This window comes from Sciurus vulgaris (genome assembly GCF_902686455.1).
Source record: "Sciurus vulgaris genome assembly, chromosome: 2".
NCBI lineage: Eukaryota > Metazoa > Chordata > Mammalia > Rodentia > Sciuridae > Sciurus > Sciurus vulgaris.
The window spans coordinates 181,182,146-181,199,092 of NC_136462.1; the positions used below are offsets into that span (position 1 = coordinate 181,182,146).

Here is a 16,947-nt window from a genome sequence, read left to right on the forward strand (position 1 = left end):
ACTATTATTCTTGAATTACCTATTTCTCCCTTAATTTCTTTCAGTTTATGCTTCATATTTTTGACTGTGTTGTTAGATGCATATATTTTTATATCTTCCTGATAGACTGGACCTTTTATCATTACAAAATATCCTTAAGTGTCTTTACTTAATTTTAAGGTCTATTTTGTCTGATATGAGTATAGCCACTCCAGTTTTCGTATGGGCTATTTGCATGATATATCTTTGCCCATTCATTAGTTTTAATCTATTTGTATCTTTGAATTTAAATGTGTCTTCTTGTAGGCATATTGCTAGATCTTATTTTTATATTCAGTCTGATAATCTCTGTTTCTTGATGATTACTTAATCCACTTACATTTAATTTTATTATTGACTTTCTTTTTTTTTTAGTACCAGGAATTGAACCCAGGGGCACTTAATCACTTACCCACATTCCCACCCTTTTTATTTTATTTCTTTTGAGACAGGGTCTCACTAAATTGTTTAGGGCCTCTCTAAGTTGCTGAGGCTGGCCTTGAACTTGCATTCCTCCTGCCCCAGCCTTCAAGTTGCTTGGATTACAGGCATGTGCCACTGTGCCCAGCCATTATTGACTTCTTGTGCCTTCTGATGATGTAATCAATCCAGATTATTTCCCTCCTATTGTAGAAAATATTTCTTATGTTACAAGAAACAGACCTGAAGAAAAAGACTAATAATACTGACCAATGCCAATAATGATTATTTTTAAAGTTCATGAATGTTTACCAAGAGGGCAAAGGAAATACCAAAAATTAATAAGCAAGTAATTATATCTTTGAGATATTTGAGGCCTGAGAGAATATTGAGAAAATTTTTTAAATTTCTAAGAAATTTCTTATCTCTTCATTCTATAGCTAATAAAAGTTAGGTTCTTAATATGAGGCGAATTTTACATTCTCTATGATATCTCAAGATAGTACAACCTAAATAAATTAGAAGTGATTAAGAACATAAGATCCAGGAGAGCAAGAACCTTGTCTATCTTGTTCACCAGTGTCTCCAGTTCTGTGGGTCATATAGTGCAGAATAGACACTTAATAAAATATCCATGGAAGAAAATGTGGTATTGTATACTGAATGTTGAAACAGATTTTTCTAACATCAGAATTTTAATATGCAAGTATCTTTCCATTGAATGAATTCTTTATTCAAAGCTACTCTTATTTCTGTATTTAAAAAATAAATGACTCCAACAGACCCATGTGACCCCCAAGGAGCATGCTAAGTGGAAGGTCCTGTAACTCCATGCTATGGTCCAAATGTTTGTCTCCCCACCAGCCCAAATTTCACAAGTTGAAACCTAATCAACAATGTAATGGTATTAGGAGGTTGGGCCTTCAGAGGAGGTTAGGTCAGTAGGGCAGAACCCTCATGAGGGAGATTAGTATCCTTATAAAAGGGCTGCTGTGTACCTTCAACCATGGGAGGACACAGAAGGCACTGTTTAGGAGAAAGTAGCCCCTCAGCAGGCACCAAATCTCCTGATGCTTTGATCTTGGATTTCCCAGTCTCCAAAACTGTGAGAAATAAATTTCTGTTGCTTAGGCTTTATGGTATTTTGCTATAGCAGCCTGAATGGACTAAGAAAACTCCATCATTTTGAAAGACAGTCTAGGAGAGTTGGTATGACAACAAACATGACTCAAGCACCTACAAATATCAGGGCAAAGCTGTTCAAAACTACATTGGAGCTGAGCATGGTGGCACACACCTGTAATCTCAGAGACCAAGGTAGGAGAATCAGAAGTTTGAGGCCAGTCTTGGCAATTTAGGGAGTCCCTGTCTCAAAATAAAAAGTAAAAAAGGCTGGGGATGTAACTTAATGGTAGAGTGCCCCTAAATTCAATCCCTGGGACTGAAAAAAAAAACAAAAAACCCACTACATTGGAAACCACCTACCTGTCCATCAACAGAAAACTGGTTAAACCCTTCAATGAATGACATCATTATAAATAATGAAGTAGATTTGTATATATTGATATGAAAAAATGCCATGCTGTATTGGTAAATGTTTTTAAAAAGGAATTTGCAGACTATGAAAATATAATTTCATTTTCATGTTTTAAATGATAATACATGTAATGCACAGAAAAAGGAAATTGGAAGAATATGTACTAAATTATTGATAGTGAGATTATTGTTAAGTTAGGATTTTGAGGGGGTGGATCATCTATATTATATATTTATGAAATATTTGATACTTGAATAATTAATGAATCTGTGACATCCATTATGTTCCATATGAGGGATACTATAGAGATTATTGTGATGGTAATTATCTTAATTTTCTGTGTCCTTATTTTTTCTGTCTGTCTGTTTTGTGGTGCTAGGGATTGAACCTAGGGCCTTGGATACACTACGCAAGTGCTCTGCCAATGAATTTTATCCCCAGTCCAAAGTGTCCTTATTTCTTTAATGTTTGATTCCTCCTATATGCTACAAACCTGTATTAAAAAATAGTCTATTGTTTTGTTCAGTACTGAATTTCAGTGCCTAATAGTTCCTGGAACATAATTGAAGGATAAGAGCATGCATGAGTGAATGTCATAATCTATGAAAGATACTTATTGTTTGATATATACTCTACGAATTATACTTTACAACAAACAGATCACCTGCTAGATGTGGAATTAAGAGTACAGATTATAGAATTGGACATCATGAGATTGAACCCTAATTCTTCCATTTAATAGATGAAGAACCTTGGACAAGTCCCTTAACCTCTTTTTACCAATCTCCCATCTGTAAAATGAGAATAATATTAGTACCTACCTCATTAGGTTTTTGAAGAAGATTAAATAAGATTATTCACATACAGTGCTTAGCATAGAGCCTGGCACACATTAAGTGCTCCAGAGATGTTATCTAATAATAATAACAACAACAACAACGACGACGACGACAAATTATTATTATTAGTGCATTTTGGGATATACAACCCCTAAAAAGGTGGCTCTAGTTTGCCCTAGAGGCACAGCTTCTGGGACAGGATACCAAGTTCTCCTCTCCCACTCCCACTTCCAACCTAAACAAAAATCAAGCTAGAGTCATGGGTAAGCAATATTCTTTCTTTAATTCCCCTTTGCAAATGGAAGCCCCTGAGCTGGTCCCCACCCCCACCCCTACCCCACACCCTGGGGACCCCCAGATGCAAGGTCCCCACCTCAATCTGGTGGGAGGAGAGGATTACCCTCTTCCCATGATGGTCCATTAAAAAAAATCCTAGTCACTTAAGAAATGAGGCTGGGGACAAGATAAGGGAGCTGGAAGACAAGGCCCAGGTCAGGATAGTCTGTAGATGTTGGGGTTGTAAGACCCTTGAGAAGGGTTTGCAAGCACATCCCTAAGCTCAGAGCCAGTATGGCTGAGAGAAGAGAGAGGAGAAAGACTCCTCAAGGTCCCACCTGCCTAGTGGACACTGAAACCACCACCACCACCACCACCACACGGGCCTCATGATGGAGAATTTTCCAGTTACTCTGGGATAGGGTTTGCTAAGCATCCCCTCGGCCCCTAATCTGGGGCATCGCTGGGGTCCCCCTGAGACCAAACCTGCAAGAAGGAGGGACTCTAGGAACATGCAAAGGTGGGGAGCAGAGACCCCGCCCCACCCCGCTGCTCTACAGGATGGTGGCTCCAGCTGCATCTGGGCTCCGAGGGTCCTTCACACCAATGATGAAGTTGTTGGTTCTTCGGCTGCCATGGACCCAGGATAAGACATCTACCTTCTCCACGTGGTGACCCCTCGCTTCCAGGAACTCTATCTCTTCCTCTGTGAACTCACCTGAAAACCATCCCCAATATACACAAATTTAGTGTTCAGAGCGCTGGTTAAGGAGAACTACATTCGGATTTGAGTCCTGGGTCTTGGGTGTTTCTGCATGACATTGGGAAAATTGTTTTACCTCTCTGAGCCTCAGTATCCTCATGTATAAAATAGGAATAATAGGGCTGGGGAGATAGCTCAGTTGGTAGAGTGCTTGCCTGCAAGCACAAGGCCCTGGGTTCAATCCCCAGCACCACAAAAAAAAAAAAAAAAAGAAAAAAAAATGGGAATAATAGAGCCATTACATGAAATTGTTTCAGGGATTAAAGGAGATAATGCACAGAAAGCACTGAACTCAGAGCCCTACATGCTGCAAATGTTCAAAAATATGGTCAATCTTAATACTGGAAAAACGATTTTGAGGGTCTTCATCTCCACCTGCTTAGGCCAAGCTGCCATCATTACTTGCCAGGATTATAGCACAGTCCTCTAACTGGTTCCCTGTAGCTTCCGGTTCTATCTTTTTTTTTTTTTTTTTTTTTGCAGTGCTGGGGATTGAATCCATAGCTCTACCAACTGAGCTATATCCCCAGCCCCAAGTCCTGTCTTCCTTTTAGTCTCTTCACACAGTAGCCAAAGGGATTCTTTAAAACCATTAGTCAGACTTTGTTAATCTCTCAGAACACCCTACCAACCAGGCTCAGTGGCACATGCCTATAATTCCAGTGACTTGGGAGGCTGAGGCAAGAGGATCATAAGTTCAAGGCCAGTCCCAGTAACTTAGATAAGTCCTTAGCAAAAAACAAAACAAAAACAAAAAACAAAATAAAAAAAAAAGGCTTGGAATAGAGCTCAGTGGTAAAGCACCCTTACTAAGGCCTGTAAGACCCAACATTATCTAGGACCTTGCTACCTCTCTAAATTCTTCTCTTTCATTCCTCCTATTCTCCATCTTACTTTATACCAAACACACTGGCTTCCTTGCTGTTCCCAAAGTAGGTCAAATGTGCTCCTACCTGAGGAACTTTGCACTTTCTGTTCTTTCTGCCTGGTATGCTTTCTTTTCAGATAGTCACAAAGCTGGCTTCCTTTCTTCATTCCAGTCTTTGGTCAAAAGGCACTTTTTGAGAAGCACTTAATGTGTGCCAGGCTTTATGCTGACCATTATTTAGAAGGGCAATCCCCACCATCTTTACCTTGCTTTGTTTTCTCTCAAAGTACATAATATCACTTGTATTTCTTTATTTATTGGCTGTGTCTCCCTCCACTAGGTTATAAGCTTTTTGAAGATGGGGTTGTTGTCTTGTTTGCTATTGCTTCCCAATGCCTAGACATAGTACCTAGTAAAATTTAAGCAGGTATTTACCAGATAGGGGTATTTACCCCTATTCTCTTGTATAAGTTCAGGTTCTCATCATCTCTTGTCTGAGCCATATCCAAGCTGCTTCTCATATTTCCTCAACTTACCTTCTCTTCCCTTCCATCTGTCCTACTTAATTGGATAGTCTCCTCCTGCTCCTCTTCTTCTTCATCTTCTTTCCTCCTCCTCTTTCCCCTCTTCTTTTTTTACAGTATTAAGGATTGAATTTAGGGGTACTCTATCACTAAGCTACATGCCCAACCCCTGCTTTTTTATTTTGAGACAGGGTCTTGCTAAGTTGCTGAGGCTGGCCTTGAACTTTCAATCCTCTGATTTCAGCCTCCCAAATTGCTATGAATATAGGTGAGCACCACAGTGTCCAGAAAATCTCCTTCTTAATGTTGCCCTCCATGATAAGCCTTGTTAATTTCACCTCTCATTACTCCTCTATACAGATCTGGTCTTCTAATTTCTACAAACAGAATGAGTTTAGGTAGTTCTTGAGATAAAAGACACATTATTGAATAGTATTAAATCACCTAGTCAGAAATCTAATCTTTCAATCCTTTTGATTATCCCAAGGACCAAGTTTCAGTCTGGCCTCTTAATAGTCTAATTTTTTTTTTTTTTTTTTTCCTAACATAGAAAGCAGGTCTCAAGGGCTGGGGAGATAGCTCAGTCGGTAGAGTGCTTGCCTTGCATGCACAAGGCCCTGGGTTCAATCCCCAGCACCTAAAAAAAAAAAAAAAAAAAAAAAAAAGAAAGCAGGTCTCAGAGCCTTCTTCAGGTAATAATATCTACCTAAAAGTTTAAAATATTTTATTTTATTTATTTATTTATTTTTTTGTGGTACTGGGAATCAAACTCAGGGCCTTGTGCTTGAGAGGCAAGCACTCTACCAGCTGAGCTATCTCCCCAGCCCTTATTTTTTATTTTATTTTATTTTTTTGCTGTGCTGGGGATTAAACCCAGGGCCTAGGGCTTGCCAGGCGAGCACTCTACCAACTGAGCTACATCCTCAGCCCATATAAGGTTTACTTTTTTAAAAAGAATCTCTCTCTAGTGTACGGTTTACTTTTAAAATACATTTAGGGAAAAAAGAAGTCCATTTATAGAGAGGCATTATGTAAACAATGGTTTAGACCATGTATAAATGTGGCCAAAGTCATGAAGATGCTGGGTGAATGCAGGAGTTTGGGAAATGGCTAGCCTCCTGGCTGAGCTCTAAGCTATTCTTTCTGGGGTTTTTCCAGGTTATTCCTTCTGTTCAGAATGTCCTTCATCTTCACATGCCAAATTCCTGCTCATACTTCAAGTCACAGCCAGTTGTCACCTCCTCCATAAAGCCTCCCTAGGGTCTCAGGTGGATGAATGTTTCTTTTACTAGACCTCCTACACTTGATTTCCCCTTCTAAGACTATGAGCCCCTCAAGGGATAAGCTACCCTAATTTAACATGGCACCTTACACTCAATAGAGACCAGCAGATATGTGTTGAATAAAACTCAGTTTTAAGAGTCTGCTTCAGGGTTGGGATTATGGGTCAGTGGTACAGCGCTTTCCTAGCATATGTGAGGCGCTAGATGCCATCTGCAGCACCACATAAAAAATAAAAAATAAATAAAGTTATTGTGTCCATCTACAACTGAAAAAATATATATATTTTAAAAAGTCTGCTTCATGCATCAATTGGGATCTGATATCACTGACCAGCTACAGGGTGTGAATGCTAATGACCTAGGACTGTGCTTCTAACATGCTTCAAGTCCAGGGGATAGAAAGGGTAAGGCAGTAAAGAATCAGTCTTTGGTATCAGCCAGTGGTTTGTTCTAATATCACTTCTACCACTTGCTGGTTGATCTTTGACTAGTTTATAACTTCTGTATGCCTCAGTTTCTTTATCTGAGCAAAATGAGCAAAATGGTAATGATGCTGAAAAAACAAGAATTGTATCTCAATTAATTCTCCATCCCCTTTGGACTAGCATAGAAAATGCTCTGTTATAACAAAAACTTCTCCAAGGTGGACACACTTTCCTATTTACAAAATTAAGCTGTGTCCAAAATTAAGCCCCTATTCTTAGAGGCAAGTCTATCTCCTCACCATAAATCTAGAAGGTCCCTGACTGTCTCTCTGATCTCATTTCATTCTCACTCAGGTTGGTCTTCTTTTTATTCCTCAAACACAACAAGCTCATTTCTGCTCTGAGTTCTCTGCACTTGTTCTCTTGGCCTACGAAGCTTTGCCTCAGTTTTTTGCATGGTGGGCTCTTTCTCACTCTTCAGATTCCAGCTTAGATCTCACTGAGTATGTCCTGTCACTTCAATCTGTTTTAAAGCTCAGCTAGGTGTTTATTTCACTCTCCCTTATTTCTTTGATTATTTCCTCATCTGCCTATAAATGCAATATCTCTAGCACCTAGAATGACATCTGGCACACAGCAGGTGTTCAATACAAACTATTGAATGAACAAAGGTTTGCAGAATGAACAAGTATGACTTATTTTACAAATGAGAAAACCAAGGTTCAGAGATGAGAAATGGATTTCTCAAGGACACAAAGCCAAGAAATGGCAAAATGGTTCCAATTCCCAGATCTTTCATTACTGTAACAAGAAGTTACAGTAATGTAAAACCAAATTTTCACAAGAAGGAAATTGGTGCTGATCAAGGCAGGGGAAACCTGTCTCTGTGGCCACCCCACGGGAGTCTTTGCTCTGCACTCACTGTCCACCTGCAGGAGGTTGGACTGCAGGTCTGGGTGAAGGCGGCCTCGGGCCAGGCTGTCACTCAGGTTCCGGTTCAAGGTCAGGACATTCAGCAGCACCTGTGGGTAGCCAAGGGGCAGAAAAATTGGGGCTGTTCCAGGGGTGATGATCCAGGATTCCCCAGCTCTCACTCTTGGTCCAGACTCTTTAGTTTTTAGAATCCTCATACCAGGTGTGCCATCTGGGCATCTCAACAACCCTAGAACCAGACAGGCAGGCCTGTGATAACTGTCTCTGCTTCATAGAGGAGGAAACTGAAGGCCAGAGAAGGAGAATGATTCACTGGAGAGTTTAGAGAAAGCCAGGGAAGAGGCACCACACCCGGCCCTTTAAATCTAGCTCAGGGCTCCCCTTCCTTCTCTCTGGACAGGGCAGGGTTAAAAGCTAGAGGTGAATTAAGGAACCACATTGGTCCTTTCAGCTTAGTGGTTAGGAGTGTGAGTAGGCTCTGGATCTGAAATGCCTGCCCACCCTTGCTTGCTGAAGAAACTCAGCCTAACTTCTTAACCTTTCCAATTTAAATTTCCTGATCTATAAAATAGAAATAAGCCTTCTTTCCAGAGTTGGGAAGGTTAAAAGTACCCAGTACCTTGTAAGAACTCTACAAATCTTAGCTATTATTATTATTTCTGCTTTATAGAGAATGACACTGAAGTTCAGAGAGGTTAAGTGAATTTCCTAGCATCATATAGTTGGAAATTGCAGGTTGGACTAGAACCTGTGGGAGTCGGGTTCCAAAATTAACTCATCACCTGCCAAAATATGTGCCTGGCATATATAACAGGTGCTCAAGGAAGTGTCCTGAGGTATTCTGGAGAGTAGTGGCCTTTCCATTCAAAATCAGGCTTCAAAAATAAAAAAAAATATATAAAATAAAAAACAGGTTTAAAAAAACCCAGACTCTAAAGTAGGACTGGTTGTCTATTCAGATGCAGGGTACAGGAATGATAGGACCTGAGATTTAAGGAACACAGGTAACCCAGATGCTATATCACTTTTCAGTTCTAGTGGCCCTGCAATTTCCCTTGCAACCTGGAAAGACAGGGGCTTCAGGGCCCATTTTCACTAAAAAACTCAGCACTGCCTGTTTGTGCCCATGATGGGTCTGGCACAAAGCAACTTGGTTCATGTTTGCTGCATAAGGGATGGAGAAACAAGTCAGAGATATAGAAGTATCCCAGCCCAGGCCACAGCTGGTTCCTGACTGCAAAAGTCCCATAGGGAAAGAAACCTCACCTGGGTCAGACCACTGAGGCCCCGGGCAGCTCCGTTGGCCCCCAGGGCAAGGTAGGTCCCACAGAGCCCCTCTGCTGGTCGGACCACAGTGGGCAGCAGGAAAGAGAGTGGCCGCTTCCCTGGTTGCACCGAGTTCTCCTGTTATTAGAGGGCAGAGACCGCAAGGGAGGTGTGGGGTGGGGCAAGATGGGTTAAAGGCTACTCCACCATCCTTTCCACTCCTGACTTTTGCATTATCTACAGGAAAGGGGGACTGTTCCCGTTCCAGGCAATAGTGTGCTGTCTGTGAAAAGGAAGGGGTGCTTGGAAGGCTAGGGTGGATAAGGGGGAGTAATAAGAGGATCCACTGAGCTGTGAGACTGCTATGGATGGCAGGGGAAAGAACCAAGACAAAAAGATGGCAACATGGAAGCACAGTAGAATCCCCACTGGATCATCTCTATGTGTCTTTGCTCTGCCAGACAGCTGACAGGGTATGAGTGCTGGTTTCCAACTAGAACAAGAATTCCAAAGTCCTTCCTCCTTGGCTTCTTTTTTGGTGCTCAGCCACAGAGTTGAGCCCCACCAGCTCAGCATCATGCTGTTATTGACCACTAGTGCTGGAAAAAACCCAAAGCATCAAATCAAAGCCAATATCCTCATTGTACAGGGGAAGAAAATGAAGTCCAGAGATGGGCAAGACTTTCCCTGAGTTGCAGAATAAGACAGTGGCAGAATGAGATAAGGGTTCTTCTGACCCACCAGAATCCATGCTTCAGAATTAGCAGAATTAGGGATGAAGTGGATGTCTTATTCCTTATAATAGAAGTTCCTAGAGGAAATAGGGAGGAAGAAGCAGCCATACAGCTGTACCTCTTACCTAGGCTCAGGGTCCCCAGGAGAGGAGAGAAGCAAGACCTTACCAGGTTGGGTGCAGAGTGGTTAGCAGTTCTGTTGGGCCAGGAGAAGTCCAGCATCTGACTGTTAAGCAGGATCCCCGAAGGGGTGATGAGGCCACTGCCAAAGGGCCGGTTCAGGGAGCTGGGGGCAGAGATGGGGTCAGATGAGCCCTGTGGCCACCTTCACTTCTTCCCAGACCCCACCTCCTGCTTGGTTCAAATGATCTTTTGTTCCAGGTTCTAAGTCTGAGCTGGCATACCTGACCATGGCCACGATGAAGTCATCGGGGCCCATAATCAGCACTTGGGCAGCAGTAGGTGCCCCATCCAGCTCATAGACAGGCAGGAGAGGGGCAGGGGCTGCCTGGGAGTCATTGATGTGGCCCCGGAAGTAGGCAGCCTCCACCTTGCTAAAAAAACAAGGGGTGGAGGATTAGCACACAACAAGCTCCTGTTACAACCCCAACTACCTGTGATGATTATTTGATTAAATCTCCTTCCCCCACTGGACTTCTAGGCCTTTGAGGGTAGAAGCCCACTTACTGCTCAGTAATTAAACTGAATAGATTTATTTAGGTATTATTCAGATTCTCTTCTGAAATTAATTTTTTTTCTTTTTTTCTTTTTCTTTCTTTCTTTCTTTTTTTTTTTTTTTGGTATTGGGGATAGAATGCGGGGATGTTTTGCCACTGAGCTACATCCCCACCCCAGCTCTTTTTATTTTTTCTTTTGAGACAGGGTCACACGAAATTTCTTAAGGTCTCACTAAGTGTGGGACACCATGCCCAGCAGAACTCCAGACATTTTAAAGTTCAAGTGATGGTTTCTCAGATTACTGCTATTAACTGTGTTGGGTAATTCATAATGATTAGAGAGGAATAAGTTACCAAGGATTATTGAAGACATTCATTCAATTTTCAGCCAAGAAGGCTGATGACCACACAGTGTAAGAACATGGGCTTTGTTGCAGTGGCCATGATATGATTATTGTTTCTGGTTGTTGTTCTTTTTGCCTCTTTTTTTTTTTTTTTTTTTCTGGATAAGTGATGTAAACTTTTAATTTAACAGATAAAATTGTATGCAATTGTATACATTTGTATACAATCATGTATGACATGATTTTTTAAAAATTGGTGCATTATAGTTTTACACAATAGTGGGATTCACAGTGATATGTTCATAGTACACAACCCATAATTTAACACAATGTTTTTTTGTGTGCAGGGGAATGGGGATACTGGGAATAGAACACAGGGTTTACCACATGCTAGGCAAATGCTCTAGCACTTAACTTTATTCTCAGTCTTTTTAAAATTTTATTTTTAAACAGAGTCTCACTAAGTTACACAGGCTGGTCTCAAACTTTTGTTTATTGTTTGGTTGGGTTTTTCCCTTGTTTTTTTTTCTCTTTTTCTTTTCCTATTTTCCTTTTTGATTGAACCTAGGGGCTTAACCATTGAGCTACATCCCTAGCCCTTTTTATTTTTTATTTGAGACAGGGTCTCACTAAGTTGCTTAGGGTCTTACTAATTTGCTCAGGATGGTTTCAAACTTTCTGCCTGAGCCTCCCTAGTACCTGAGACAACTGGTGTGTGCTGCCATGCCCAGCTCAAACTCCATCTTTTTGCGTTTTAATTATAAGTTGTTCATTTAGTTCTATCATTTCCAACTTAATTCACATAGGGTTGTTTGAGTAACAACACAAATTTACAACTGCATTTTGACTTCTGATTTTCCCTTAGCTAGGCTGTAAGTAAAGTATAGTAGCGGTTATGTATTAACCATCCTTACCTCTATTGCCAATTAATAACAATAATTGGCATTTGTTAACATTTATCGTGTACTCAGACAATGTATTAGATGCTTTACATATGTGATTTTATTTAGTCCTCATCGAGACCACACAAGGTTGATACAGTATTGTCAGACCCCCTTTTAGAAACTGAGATTTAGAGAGTTTAAGTTTAACTTGCCTAGGGCAGCACAGTAGTACCTGTTAAGGCTGGGATCTGAATGGAGGCAGACTCACCACAGCCCATGGTCTTACTACTACATTATGCAGCAAATGAATATACATGTATTCAAAATCCCCACCCCCTCCAGAATTTGCTTGCTATTTTATTGCTATTAGGCTTTTTACACTCAAAATGGGAAGAGATGGGTTCACACGGGTGCCTTGCTAGAGTCAATAAAATTTAAGAGCCACATGAAATAGAGCAACTCAATGCGCCAACAGGGAAGGTAAAGGGCAGGCAGATGCATCCAGTGTCAGACCATGAGTTGAGGTGCAGTTGAAACTGATTTGGGACTTCACCAACTGCTTTTCACCTGATCCTTTCTCCAAACCCACCACCAGCTAGGAAGCCTTCGGAATCCTGCCCCAAGACCCACCTGAGCATGTCGTCCATGCTCTCAGTGATGGTAGAATCATAGATGGGATCTCCCAGTCTGCTGGCCAGGGCTAATGCAATCTTCAAGGTCTGAAAACACAGCAGGGATGTAGAAGAGACTGCAAGGCCCCTCTCAGCAGCCCCATCCAGGGGAACCTCATGTGGAAGAAATCTAAGAGGTGATTTAGTCCTGCCTCAAGGCAGTAACCCATCTTGCCATTCCAACTGTCCCCAAATCCAGGTGAGATGGAGGGGTTGGCTTTACCTCTGCCACCCAGTGAAGAGCCTGTTCCCGGGATACCAGGCTGGTGAGATTGAAGCCCTCAAGGATGTTCAGAGCACTGATGATGGCAGGTCCTGTGTGCGGGGGTGGGGGACTGAGAACCAGGTGGCCTGAAAGGAGAGGAAAGGCCAGAGAGCAGGGGAAGGGTCAAGTCTTCACATTCCCCATTCCAACTGCACATCCCACTATTACATGCTCTAAGACCACTGCACTGAGCCCCTCATCAGATAAGGAAACAGAAGCATTGAGAAGAAAAGGGACACATTCAAGTTCACAAGCCAAGTTGAAGTCAGGGCCAGGACTTGAACTCAGAACACTGGTCTTCAGTTTCCTCTGCCATATGTGACAACTAAGGCTTATGAGTACTGTGACTTACCCAGAGTCACACTGTTGGCCATTGGCAGGGCAGGGACAAGTAGTGAGATGTCCAGATTCCTAGCCCACAGTGTGTTTCCTTTCTGTTCCTCCCACAGGTCAGAATAGTATCCAGGGCCCCTAATGGTCCAATTCAACCTGAAACTCTGGAGCAGGAACCTCCTCTTTCTACTGTTATTAAATGTTTGGACATCAAAGGAATAATAATACCTGACAGATAATCCCAACATTAGCTAATTGACCCATTTAATCTTTACAATGGGTACTGTTATCACCCCAGTTTTATAAGTACTGACACTGTGCACAGAGAGGCAACTGGCCCAAGGTTATAGGAGACCAGGGGAACCTGGAGCACTCAGGACACAGCATCGCTGAGACAACTCAGGCTGGGAGGGAAAGTGGAAAGTCCAGGACACATTCCAGGCCCACTCTGATCAAGGCAGCTTCCTACACCTCTCATCAAATCCTCACAGGCACCCTGAGATCATCTCCATTTCAAGGAGTGAACCAAGACCCAGAGTGGAAAGTGACTTGTTTGAGGCAAATGGTTCTCAAACCCAGGTCTGTCTGTCTCCAGAGCTATATACACTTTCCTCCATTTTATATAACACTGTCTCCAGCAGAGGAATCAGGCAGGAGATTGAGGCCTGAAACTTGAATTCAGAAGCAGCCTCTTCTGAGGCTTGAGGTGATCTTGCCCTCCCAGAGAGGAAAGAACCCGAGAACTTCTGAAGGACCCAGAATCTACCACTGTGGGCTGAGAAAACATGGACTTCACCCATGCCATAATTCAGCTTTCTGGATTTCTTATTTGTTTTCTGGAGTTTGCAGCTTAAGTTCCTTTCCCTCCCTAAGGCTGTTTTCTTAGCGGCCAAGTCTGTGACTGTCATAAAGGGTTCATTCTGCCTTGAAGCTTAGATGGACTTTGGTCTTATGAATTCTTTTTTTTTTTTTTTTAATTTATAGTGTTTGGTACTGGGGATTGAACCCAAGGGTGCTTAACCATTGAGCCACATTCACAGCCCTTTTTTACTTTTTAATTTTGAGACAGGGTCCCACTGGCCTCGCTAAGTTGCTGAGGCTGGCTTTGAACCTATGATCCTCCTGCCTCAGCCTCCCAAGCCACTGGGATTACAGGTGTGTGCCACTATACCAGGCAAATTCTTCTCAAGAAGAACTGGGCAATAAAAATGGGCCTGGGGCTGGGGTTGAGATAACACAGCTCCCAAATCAAGAAAACGAATGTTCAGAACTCCCAACTTTCAGGTCTGAGCCTTTGGCTAGATGTGTTCCCCGCCCCCATTCTAAATACTTGGGGTAACTGATGCCTTGACTATTTCAGAAGGTGGACTGGCTCTGGTTTGTTTCAATATCTGGTTGACCAGGCAGTTCACTGCCTCAGTTTCTTTCCTATGGAATGGAGGGGAGTCTCCCGGCCAAAAGGATATGGCCTTGGACTGGGATGCTTCTCTTGAGTGGGGACCCTGGAAGCTGAGGGAGAAGTCACCTCTGTACACCCCACACACAGGCTTCTCCACAAGGGCACTGTAGTTGCTGAAGTCCTCTTCAGTTATGACGCCCCCTGCATGCTGAGCCTGGAGGGGAGAAAATGACCACCCACTACTGTGAGCATGTGGCTCGGCCTATAACACACATCTGCATCACAAACAGATTGACTGTTTACAACTTTTATGCCTTCTGCAAGCCCCATCATAAGCCCTAAGTACCTTAGGAAGAAGGGGAAAAGCATGAACACTGAGCACCTCCTATGTGCCAGGCATTGTGCTAGGTAGAGTCCATGAGGGACCTCATTGGCTTGGCATTCAAGGCCCTTTGTAATCTGGTCCCTTCCTACTTCTTCCACCTCATGTTCTGCTGTTCCTCAGTGAGCTCTACACAGTTACATAGTGATCTACAGCTCCTGAACTTCACTCCCATGTCTTTTCAAGTGCTGCCCTCCCTTACAGCAGCACTCACCTAGGAGATATCAAAATAAATTCTGCATCTCACTACAACCAATTAAAGTCACTACAAAACCATGAACTCTTTTGTGGGGGAAGGGTGCCAGGGATTGAACCCAGGGGCACTTAACCACTAAGCCACATCCCCGCCCTTTTTATTTTTTGAAACATGGTCTCATTAAGTTGCTTAGGGATTGGCTAAGTTGCTGAGGCCAGCTTTGAACTTGCTATCCTCCTGCCTCAGTCTCCCAAGCGTCTGGGGATTATAGGCATGTGCCACTGCACCCAGTTAAAACCATGAACTTTGAATGACCCTAGTAGGTCTGACCCTTATTGTTGCCTACTGAGCAAGGAACCAGTCTGGTACAAACCAGCAGGCTCATTCCATCCTATCAGTGTGCTAACTGTTAATCTTAAATTAGCACTATTCTGAATCTTTTCCTTTTTTGTACTTTTTAGTACCTGAAACCTTTGATTTATCCAAACTGAGTGAACTACATATTGAATTTCTTGATTGCAGTGTGTTCCTTTGTCTGGCAAGTTAGTAAACTCAATTTGGGTTTTTCTTTTAAAGTTCTGATGGTGTTTATGTTAGAGAATCCTGCATGCCCTTCTCCACCTCCAGGTAAGGATGTGTGACCCAGATGTGGTCAATCAGAGCATTCCTTTCCATGATGCTGTGATTAGTTTGGGAATAGTCATGTGACCTATAACAAGCCAATGAGACACAACCACGAGGCTTTTGCTGGAACTATGAGAAATGTGAAATATTGTTTCTCTGGGATGGCTTTCTGGGATGGCCTAAAATGGGCTGATGAGCACATATGGAAAGGTTTTGACAGAGTGAATGCAAACTGAGGGAAGTACAGGGGGGAGAGAGAGAGAGAGAGAGAAAGAGAAACACAAGACAGAGACAGAGACAGATAGACCAAATCCTGACAATATGGATTGAGTCCATGGATCCAGCAGGACCTAAAGCCAGTGCTCTCTGGACTTTCTAATTAAGTCCATTGGGATGGTCTTCTATCACCACCACAATATCTCTAGTACCCAGCATAGGGTCTGGTACTGAGCAGACGCTCTGAATGTTGAATGAATGACACGTCTATGTAATTCCCACTGTAGTATGGCAGAGTTTTATATAACACCTTCATTGCACAGAGGAGATTGCCACTCAGTTGGTCCATGCATCCTATTCTTGAACATAACTTTCATTAGGAGTTTTGGACTATAGATGACAGTTCTCAGAACTCACTATTGCCTCAGACTAAATCACATTGAGGTTGGGTGGTAACCTCCTGTGTCCATCACCCGGTCCTGACAGACCAGTGGAAGTGTTTCCCTCAGTCCCTAGAAAATCTCCAGAGCAGGGAGGGATGTGGGTTTAGGGAAACTGAGGTCAATTCTGGGTCTTTACCAGGCCAGTGGAGAGCAGGCCAGGCCCCTGCACAGTTGGCACCAGCCCTGATAAATCCAAAGGTACCTCTCAATCAAGACAGAACATTTCTATCCATCCAGGTTTCTCATGCCACATCCCAGGCAACCCCTCCAATCCTTTACAACCACTAGTCTGATTTCTTTCTTCCTTTCTTTTTTCTTTTTTTTGTACTGAGGATTGAACCTAGGGGCACTTAACCACTGACCCACATTCCCAGTCCTTTTTTTACATTCTGTTAATAGGGTCTCACTGAGTTCTTAGGGCCTCACTAAGTTGCTGAGATTGGCTTTGAACTCTCAGTTCTCCTGCCTCAGCCTCCTGAGTTGCTGGGATTATAGACATGCGCCACCCTGTCTGGCCTAATTTCTTTTTCTTTTGGTACTGGGATTTTACCCAGGGACACTTTACCACTGAGCAATATTCCCAGTCCTTTTTTGTTTTTTATTTTGAGACAGGGTCTCACTAAATTG

The 16,947-nt window shown here is 42.6% G+C and overlaps 1 protein-coding gene across 4 annotated transcripts in view; it reads right to left on the minus strand.

Annotated features, from left to right (window-relative positions):
* Positions 1 to 3,131: 3,131 nt before the first annotated feature.
* The window catches only part of GGT7 (gamma-glutamyltransferase 7), a 29,154-nt gene continuing 15,338 nt past the window's right edge, over positions 3,132 to 16,947 (minus strand). For 3 of the 4 annotated variants that reach the window (XM_079128194.1, XM_079128195.1, XM_079128196.1), the window contains 8 exons: positions 14,586 to 14,673; positions 12,686 to 12,813; positions 12,422 to 12,510; positions 10,291 to 10,440; positions 10,055 to 10,172; positions 9,153 to 9,290; positions 7,876 to 7,975; positions 3,133 to 3,808 (listed from right to left, as the gene is read on the minus strand). In XM_079128194.1, the coding sequence (XP_078984320.1) occupies positions 3,645 to 3,808; positions 7,876 to 7,975; positions 9,153 to 9,290; positions 10,055 to 10,172; positions 10,291 to 10,440; positions 12,422 to 12,510; positions 12,686 to 12,813; positions 14,586 to 14,673 (975 nt within the window). In that variant the 3' untranslated portion in view covers positions 3,133 to 3,644. Of the gene's footprint in view, positions 3,809 to 7,875; positions 7,976 to 9,152; positions 9,291 to 10,054; positions 10,173 to 10,290; positions 10,441 to 12,421; positions 12,511 to 12,685; positions 12,814 to 14,585; positions 14,674 to 16,947 lie in introns of all 4 variants that reach the window. The other variant, XM_079128193.1, reaches the window with a different exon arrangement.